We start from the raw sequence: 9494 nt of genomic DNA on the forward strand, positions 1-9494 counted from the left end.
TGTATATTTGTATACATATTTGCAAATTACTTGCCAAAAGATGAAATTAAATTTTTTAAATATATTCAAAATATTAATTTCAAAAAATATACTCAAATGCAACTATGTACTACGAAAGAAAGAACACGAATGCCGAAAAACGTCGCAGCGAACTGCTACGAATGAGAACACAAAGCGAGTTGCTGAACACTGGAAACTCGGCGCGATTCTCCTCTCCTCGTCGCCCCCTCGCCAATAAACCAAGAGTTGCCGAGACAAAAGTTGCTGCGTGTAATAAGCCACTTAGCAAAGTGCGCACGGGGGCTAGATGAGGGGAATATCAGTTTACGGAGAGAAGGGCATAACAAGTTGAGAAAAATTGCGAAAAAAATGAATTACATTCCTCCGTAACTTGATGTTCATCGCAGAGTGGTTGCGGCAATACTGACATTGTACACAAATTTAAGGGTGGAAGTTTACTTCATATCGGAATTGTACAGTTGTGTGAACAAAAAGGGGTAAACATAATTTGCAGAGTTTAGAGTTTCGCATTAAAATTTGTTTTTATTTACCTTTGCATGGTGGGAAATTTTAATCACTGTTAGGAAAAAATATATATATGTGATGTTATGTATCTAAAAACAATTTTATTTAATAAGAAAACAGCATATTTTAAAACTTCACAACACCTTATGGTTGTTTCTATTTTGTTCACACCACTGTACATGTGATAGGTCAGTCAATGGTGGTGGAAAATACGTTGCTCTCATTTGTAAATATGGAGTGGTAAAACGTTGCTCTCACTTCCCTCTTCATGTTTGCCCGCGATGATCCCCTCACCTAGCCCTCAAAATGTGCACTCGTGCCCGCACGGGCAAAATGCCACTGAGGGCTAATGTGCCCATCCCTGGCGTAGAGAATGTAAGGTTGCAAATGATGCAGAATAGACAAGGGGCGATTGCTTCCAAATCAGCGTTTAACTATAGACAGGATTGTAATTATTTGGACCATTCCCTTTTATTCATTGGTCGAATGAATGGCATTTGCAATTTTTGTAAGGCTAAAAAGTGGGTGAAAGATGCACCAAGTATGTGTTGTAGCAAAAGACATGTAAGTGAGACATATAGGTGAGCCTTCGCTGACAATCAAAGCGCTGCTTACAGGTGAGCATCAGTCGTCCTGTCACTTAAAAAAAATATAAGAAAATGCAATGGTTGTGACTTCGTTTGGTGGTAATGAAATTAGGAAGGGTAATTTCATGCCAACGTTTAAAATACATGAACAAGTTTACCACGTTATTGGGAGTTTATTGCCAGCGCCGAACACAACACCAAAATTTAAATTGACTGCCAATATGCGAATAAATCTTTGTGGAGCTGGACCATCCAATCGGTTTGCAGAGTTCCTACTTAAAATAGGTAACGGTTGCAAATCTGTCACCAAAGATGGTTATGTAATAATGCCAGATATTGCAGGAACCTGTGTTAGAACAGTTGACCAACTTATTGATAACGTATATCCAGATATTATTAATTTGCACCACAAAGATTCTAAGTGGTTATATGAGTGAGCTATAATTACTTCGACGAATTCCGATGCAGACGAAATCAACAAAGCCGTTTGTCAAAGAATATTATCAGAATATAAAATTTACAATTCTTTTGACACAGTGACAGATGAAGGAGACGTTGTTCACTATCCAACGGAGTTTCTTAACTCTCTTAATCCCTCGGGACTACCTCCATTTCAACTAGAACTTAAAATTGGCACGCCAATAATCCTTCTACGAAATCTTAAGCCTCCCAATTTATGTAATGGCACTCGACTGAAGATAACGCACTTGATGCCTAATATCATTCAAGCAAACATTTTAACCGAACCTGCAGCAGGCGAAAGCAAAATGATCCCTTGGATACCAATGATACCTACAGATCTTCCATTTAGTTTCAAAAGAGTACAGTTCCCCGTTAAGACGTGTTTTGCGATTACCATTAATAAGTCCCAAGGGCAAACATTTAATACTGTTGGCATAGATCTTCGAAACGAAGTATTTTCTCACGGTCAATTATATGTGGCTCTGTCACGAATTGGTTCCCCGCAAAACAAACTGTTCTCATTTCTGGCAATGGAAATAAAACAAAAAATGTTGTATTCACTAAATTTTTTAATAATTAAAATATATCCTTTTTGGTTATTGTTCCACAATACATCAATTATAGTATACCTTATTTCATATCTTGAATTAATATTTACTCTATACAATCCTATTTATTTTAAGTAAGACTTTTGAATTGTTACCTTTTCGTTATCTATTTTTAATTTTTCTGTAAAAAAAATTTAATAAACAAATTATTTATAACGTTAATGAATTTAAAAGTGTTTGCAATTAATTCAAATATGGGTAGTAAATATTTATAAGTCTAACATAAGTTAAACATTATACTCATGTATGTGTGTTTACATGTACGAATAAAGGTATTCTTTTATTTGCATTTTAAACTATATACATTAAATTCTTTCCAATACCCTCATCGTTTCAGTTTTTGCGGCGTAACAAAGTACGCCGGGTATTTGCTAGTCCCTCTATATAAAGACTCATTGAATTTTTCGCAGCTTCTCTCTAGCTGGCATATGACCTTCCCGAGAACTCCGGTGAAGATTTTATAATTTCTTAATTTTCATTGCATATAATTGAGTCGTTAATTGTCTGTATTTCGTATTCCGTCACCTACGTAACAGTTGTTATGTTTTTTATCCCGTTATTTAGCTGAGCTCTTTCAGCTCTTAAGTTTGTGGTTTGTGTTGCTATTAATCTAGCTAGATCGTCTATAGTAAATTTATTAACGGCCATTTTTGAAAATTGTAGATTCTCTATTTCTTTTTGTGTATATATGTATTTGATTTACTAATACAATGTATCTTGTTGTGATAAGAATTAATATTGTTTTAATTTTCTTAAACACGGACTTTTATGAGTGGAATAATAATTATAATACTCACAGCAATAAAAAATTTCGTATTTAATACCAGAGGAATTATTTCCCATGCAATTAATGAATATAAGAATTACTTACAACTATTTTGTTGTTGTTGTTTCTATTGATGCTACTGATGATGCTATTGTTGTTGGCTTCAGGGTTTCCATTTACTACTCCGTAGCTGCAAAATTTCTAGAATTATTGCTATGCTATCGCTACCGTTCTCACTTTGTCGGGAGCCATAGCATAACTATAAAATAATATAAAATATAAAATTATGTGCTCAGCTCTTCTCCGAGTTTAGTTAGGTATAAAACTATAGCTGTAGCGAGAACAAAAAATGAAGTGCTTTGCTCTGCTCTGGCGAAGAGGTAGCAGAGCGGAGCGAATAAAAAGTTTCATGTGCTACAGCTCCCGCATGTGTTTGTTGTTTTTTTTCTTTTTTGCTATTTTCTGTCATAAACTTATGTAAGAATCATTTGAAAATTTTAGTAATTCAAAAATATAAAAAAATAAGTCAACATTGTCATATCTGTATTATTCTGCGATTTCACGATTTATTATAATTTATATAAATAACTAACAATTATAATATTATATTAATAACTATCGGCCTTCCCGTCCGGCACGGTCGGCGTCCAATATGTATCTAATATCAAATGTCATATTTACAGACACGTTACATCAACGCTTTCCTTGTTGCTAAATTATGGGAGCGTATTGTCACTTTCTTTAACAGGTACAGATCTCCACATTCCTTCCTTCTTCTCCAGACGTAGTTTGAGGTTCTCGCTTAGCTTCTGCTGATCCTCAGATGTTGAGGTAGTTCGGGAAAAAGACTCGGCATCGAAGAAAACTGGCGCTGCAGGACGCAATGGGTTTGTGGTTACAACCTTTTTCAAATGACCAACATCCCTGGTGTATGTTTTACCACCAGCGGAAATCTGCACAACATTTCCTTCTCGCTTTACTACCTTATACGTGGTAGTATCAAATGTGGGTGTCAACTTATGTGGAAATATTACATTCTTTAAGAGTACTGTATCTCCAACATGAATGTCAACATTTCCCGCACTCCTGGCCTTGTCAGTCAACTGTTTCCCTTTATCTTTTTCTCGCATATCCTTATTTTTCTCTTCTGAGTCTGCCATTTCCCCCACAAGGTGCTGAATGAAGGGAATTTTGTCTCTTATAACTCTGTTAAACATTAGTTCTGTCGGTGGAGCGCCCGTGGTACCATGCGGAGTAACATTGTACATCAAAACGAACTTCTGAATTTCCTTCTTGTAGTTGTCGTTGTTTGCATGAGCTATCTTTAAACGTTTCACTAGGGACCTGTTCATATTTCCTACTTCGCCATTAGCCTGAGGCCAGTACGGGGGCGTGGTCATTAGTCGAATGCCGTGGGTACTGCAAAAACTTTTAAACTCAACGCTTACGAATTGCCTTCCATTGTCAGACGTTAGTGTCTCTGGAAATACCAATCTTGAAAATATCTCTTCCATTTCATCAATAATGGTTTTAGATGTTATTGACTTAATCACTTTGAACTCCATATATCTGGAGTAGTATTCAATTAGTACCAATATGTTATCCCCATTAGGTAAAGGACCCAAAATATCGACTGCTAAGCATTTCCAGAGTCCATTTGGGAAAGGGTGCATCTCCATCGGAGCTGGTTTTGGTGGGATTGACACTATAAGGCAATCTTGACAAGTCTTGACGTATTTTTCAGCATCTTTGTCCACACAAGGCCACCAAACTTTGGAGCGTAATCTCCGTTTCATTGCACTTATTCCTGGATGTCCTTCATGTGCGAGGCCCAGAATTATTTCTCGCAACTTTCGTGGGATTACTAATTTAGTTCCCCATAATAGGATATCACCAACTATAGATAGCTCCAAACGAAGTGGATAATATGGGCTTGACATATTCGCTTTCCAGGAGTCCTGACTTAGACACGTCATTACATCTTGTATCTCTTCGTCTAATATAGACATCTTGGTAATCTGTGATAAGGAGGATATGGAGAGTGACTTCGGAATCAAAGTGGACACTACTCGAAAAATATGTTGCTCTCCGGCCCAATCATATGGATCAGCGTTGTTTTCTTGGGAAAGCCTTGATAGCGAATCCGCAATATTTTCTTTCCCTGGCTTATATATCACTCGGAAACGATATGACTGTAACCTTAGCAACCATCTTTCGATCCTCGTTGGAGGTCGTGAGGTTGGCTTAAATATGGTTTCTAGTGGCTTGTGATCGGTTATTAGATCAAAATGTAGCCCTGCCAAATAATAATAAAATTTTTCCACAGCCCACACCAAGGCCAGACTTTCTTTTTCGGTTTGGGAATATCTCTTTTCCACCGGTGAGAGACTCTTACTGTCAAATGAAATGATCCGCGAAGTATTTGCCTTATCAAATTGCACTAATACGGCACACAGAGTCACCGGACTAGCATCTGTAATTAAACACGTTTTGTCCTGTGGGTTAAAGTATGAGAGTTTCGATACCGCAGCAATTTTCGCCTTAATTCCTTGAAATGCGTCGTCCTGCTCTTTGCCCCAAACAAATTTCTCCTTGCTCCTCATTAGTTTCCTTAGAGGCTCAGTGCTGTCTGCCAAGTCAATTACAAACTTACCCACATATGTAGCTAAACCGAGAAAACTACGTACTTCTTCTTTATTTTTCGGGGCTCTGAATGCTGTGATCACTTTTACTTTTTCGGGATCAACTTCAATCCCCTCATCCGACAGGAGGTGTCCCAAAAATTTCAGCCTTTGAGTTCTTATTATGCACTTTGGCTAAATGAGTAGCGACGTCGCATCACATCTGCATCAATTCATCACACCGAATCGACTAATCACCTCATCACGCGAGCGAACACCACACATTAACACACATACACGCACATGCACCCAAACGCGATGACATTCTGCAGTCTAATTATAACAAAAGGAATAGAGAAAGCAGCTCGCGCACCTTTCGTTGATACGACGTCGTCCAAGCAACATCGCTTTTCGCAGCCTCTCAGCATCCCGGTTCACGTTCGCTCCCGCATTTATATAGTTAAAGTTTTCATTTTATATTAAAACTAATTTTCATAACTTTCATCATTGTGTATATATATATAAGATATATTTAACGGTTTTAAGACTATTGTCTATTAAATTGAAATTCATTTTAAAATAATACCCTTAAGTGAAAATATAAGTTTATAACGATTTGTGGAATTAGTGCATTTTTCCTTATAAAAAAAACGTGTGAGTGGCCTATAAGGTGAGTTTTTTATACATGGTCCTTCGAGCCATAAAGAAAGGCACTGTGGCTAAATAAAGTAAAAAAAAAAAATTAAGATTTCGAAAAAAAAAAGTTACTAAAAATCTTAACGTGTGTGAAAGTGCGGTAATAAAAACCGAAAAGGTAACAATAAGTGACAAAACAAAAATAAAAAAAAACACAAACAACCAAGAACATATGTACCAAAAACCGGTTTTGGATACAGCAAGACAGTGAAAATAAAATATAGTTCATACAAATACACATGCACAAGTACTGTGGTACAAAAAGTGCATATATACAAAAAAAAAAAACAAAAGATAAATATATAAATAAAGTGCTGTGCAAAAAACATACGTATACATATATAATTACAAAATAATTAAAAAAAATTTATTTTTATTTACATAAATTGCTGCGTCTAGGCCACCACAAAACAAATATAATAAAAATCGAATATTAATAAGTTTTTGAAAAACCATAAATAAATAAAATAAAGAAACAAAATTTTACAAAACTTAAAAGAGTTATCCAGTGAGAATAGTGCACACATATAAAACAACAAAAAAAAAAATAACATTTTAAGAATACGGTGCTGAGGGGGAAAAAAAAAAATTAATAATAATAAATATAAATATTAAAAATTCATACAAACCATAAATCGGGCGCGCTCTAACTATAAAAATAGTAATAATTATAAAACAAATCGGGCGCGGTCTAACAAAAAAAAAATAAAATAGCAAAATTATAACTTAAATCGGGCGCGATATAATAAGAAAAAAAAAACCAACATAACAACGAACGCATACCTACATGCATACATACTCTACAAAGGAGGAAACGGGAGCAAGAGGACACTAAACAAAGGAGGAAATTAGGAAAGGAACATTAAACACAGGAGGAAATAGTAGAACACTAAACACAGGCGGAAACCGAAAGCGGATAATATTCCCAAAATTATATAAATACATACATATATGTACTATATTCTCCCCAAAACCCCCTTGAGGCGAGACAAAGTAAGTCGTTCAATTTTTTATGCACATATGTAAATATGTATGATATCATACGGTTTTATCAAATATAAAACCTATGTATATAATCCGTTTGATCAATTTCTAAACGGAAACAAAATACAGTTGTAAAAATATATCATCCATATATTTTTATAAATACTAAAGGAAATCATTTACTGCCTTCTAAGCTTACCCTTGTGTATACAAACACACCCACTACAACAGAAAACAAACATATTATATTCAAGCATTTATTTACTTGCAAATCTTCCCAGCAATACCCCTTATGTTTCTTCAAACAGTAAGCAGGATTGCATAAAATAGGTAAGCGAAAGGCATAAAAAGCAAAATTTCCAATGCGAGAATAAATATGTACAAACATACATATTTACATATGCACTTACCCAAAGCATACTTAAAATACATAAATGCAACAAACATAAATTTGTACTTACAAACACATACAAACAAATTAATATTAATATTAATATATATTAACATTAATATATTGAAGCACATACTTGCTAATCCGCAAGTGTACTTACAAACACATACAAACAAATTAATATTAATATTAATATATATTAACATTAATATATTGAAGCACATACTTGCTAATCCGCAAGTGCAGAGGCTAATGACCTGCACTTTGTTCATTTTCTTTTCTCGCTATATTCTAATCGCGCAAACATAAGTACATATACATATATATGATATACATACTGTATACATATATTCGTTATTCCTTTAGCATACGCTACATACCCTGATTTAGGGGGTATATCCGAAACATAAAAATTATAACAAATTTTAAATTATTAGAAGCTGCGATAATAGCTAATTACAAAAACAAGCGGGATTAAATACCAACCAATTTAACACATCATATGCACGTCAATACGCACATAGCGTGCACATATATGTACAAAGGTTATTGACCTCGTATACCGTCTGTACGAGTACTTATATACAAGGACATACGGATAAATTCGTAATATAAAATATATAAAAATATATATAAAATCGCAACTATTTAAATACAATTTAAATACAATAGTGCGGTTAACAAAAACAATTAACTCGTATTTTAGTAAATTTACGGGAATAACAACTCTTATTTACTTAAAAGAGTTTTCGGTTTTCGGTACTTATCAGAAATATCTCATCAAATTTTATTTCTAAATTCTTATTTATTCTAAATGAGCACGGATTCAAAAGAATCTAAATCAGGTCAGTTTCTTACCATTCCAAAAATGGCTGACGACGATAAACAAAGCACACCTGCAGAAGCTACACGCTCTAAGCACGGTACAAAGCAAAAGAGATCAAAAGATCATATAATATCGAAATTTATCACTGAAAGTGATAGCTTTATAAGATATTGCACACGGTTTCAAGCTTCCCCTATTACTGACATTACGGAATCAGTTTTAAATATAAAATTAGAAAGGTAAACGTAGGTGCTAGTGCGTATGCTAGACAAAAAGTTTTTGAACTGGTAAAAGACTACAAACCAAATAAGTGTAAATCTACCAATGTGCAAATGAACATAGTTGTTAAAGACGAAAGCCCAATATTTTGTACCCCACGCAGATTTCCTTTTAGTGAGCGATGTGTTGTAGACGACCAAATTGAGCAATGGCTTAGTGAGGGTATAATTGAGATATCGGAATCGTCAAAAAACGCGATGGTACATCTAGGCTATGTGTGGATTACCGTAGATTGAATAAGGTAATCATCAGAGACAGATTTCCACTACCACTGATAGAAGACCAATTGGATAGACTACAAGACGCGAAAGTCTTCAGTACAATTGACCTGAAGAACGGTTTTTTTCATGTCCCTGTGGCAAAGAGTAGTCAAAAATACACGTCGTTTAATACGCATAGTGGTCAGTAGGGTGGGTCGATTCCGGACTTTTTTCGATTCGGTATTTCTAATAGTGCGGAAAAGTTGCCTTAGTACTTCCTGATTCCAATGCAACTTTTTGTTTTGAGATCGGATTGCATCTTCAACCCGAACCTCGGCCTTGAAATTTCGGAAATTCGCCTAAAATCGTGAAATTGTCTACCTAGCACCTGAAATACGCATCTCATGGCAAAATGTATAAAACAAAAGTTATTTGTCACGTCATTTGCTACCGAAATGGTATAAGTGATCATGGCCGTAGGACGAACCGTTCCCGAGATACGAGCGAAAAGGCGGCGCGCCACAGCACAAGGTGAAAATCGGCACAAGG

The 9494-nt window shown here is 35.2% G+C and overlaps 1 protein-coding gene across 1 annotated transcript; it reads right to left on the reverse strand.

The window, feature by feature from the left end:
• Positions 1-3664: 3664 nt before the first annotated feature.
• LOC125776109 (uncharacterized protein K02A2.6-like) lies at positions 3665-4957 on the reverse strand. The gene has a single exon (XM_049446993.1). It carries the CDS (start codon positions 4955-4957, stop codon positions 3665-3667), a length of 1293 nt encoding a protein of 430 aa, XP_049302950.1.
• Positions 4958-9494: the final 4537 nt, after the last annotated feature.

Source organism: Bactrocera dorsalis, chromosome 2 (genome assembly GCF_023373825.1).
Source record: "Bactrocera dorsalis isolate Fly_Bdor chromosome 2, ASM2337382v1, whole genome shotgun sequence".
NCBI classification, from domain to species: Eukaryota; Metazoa; Arthropoda; class Insecta; order Diptera; family Tephritidae; genus Bactrocera; species Bactrocera dorsalis.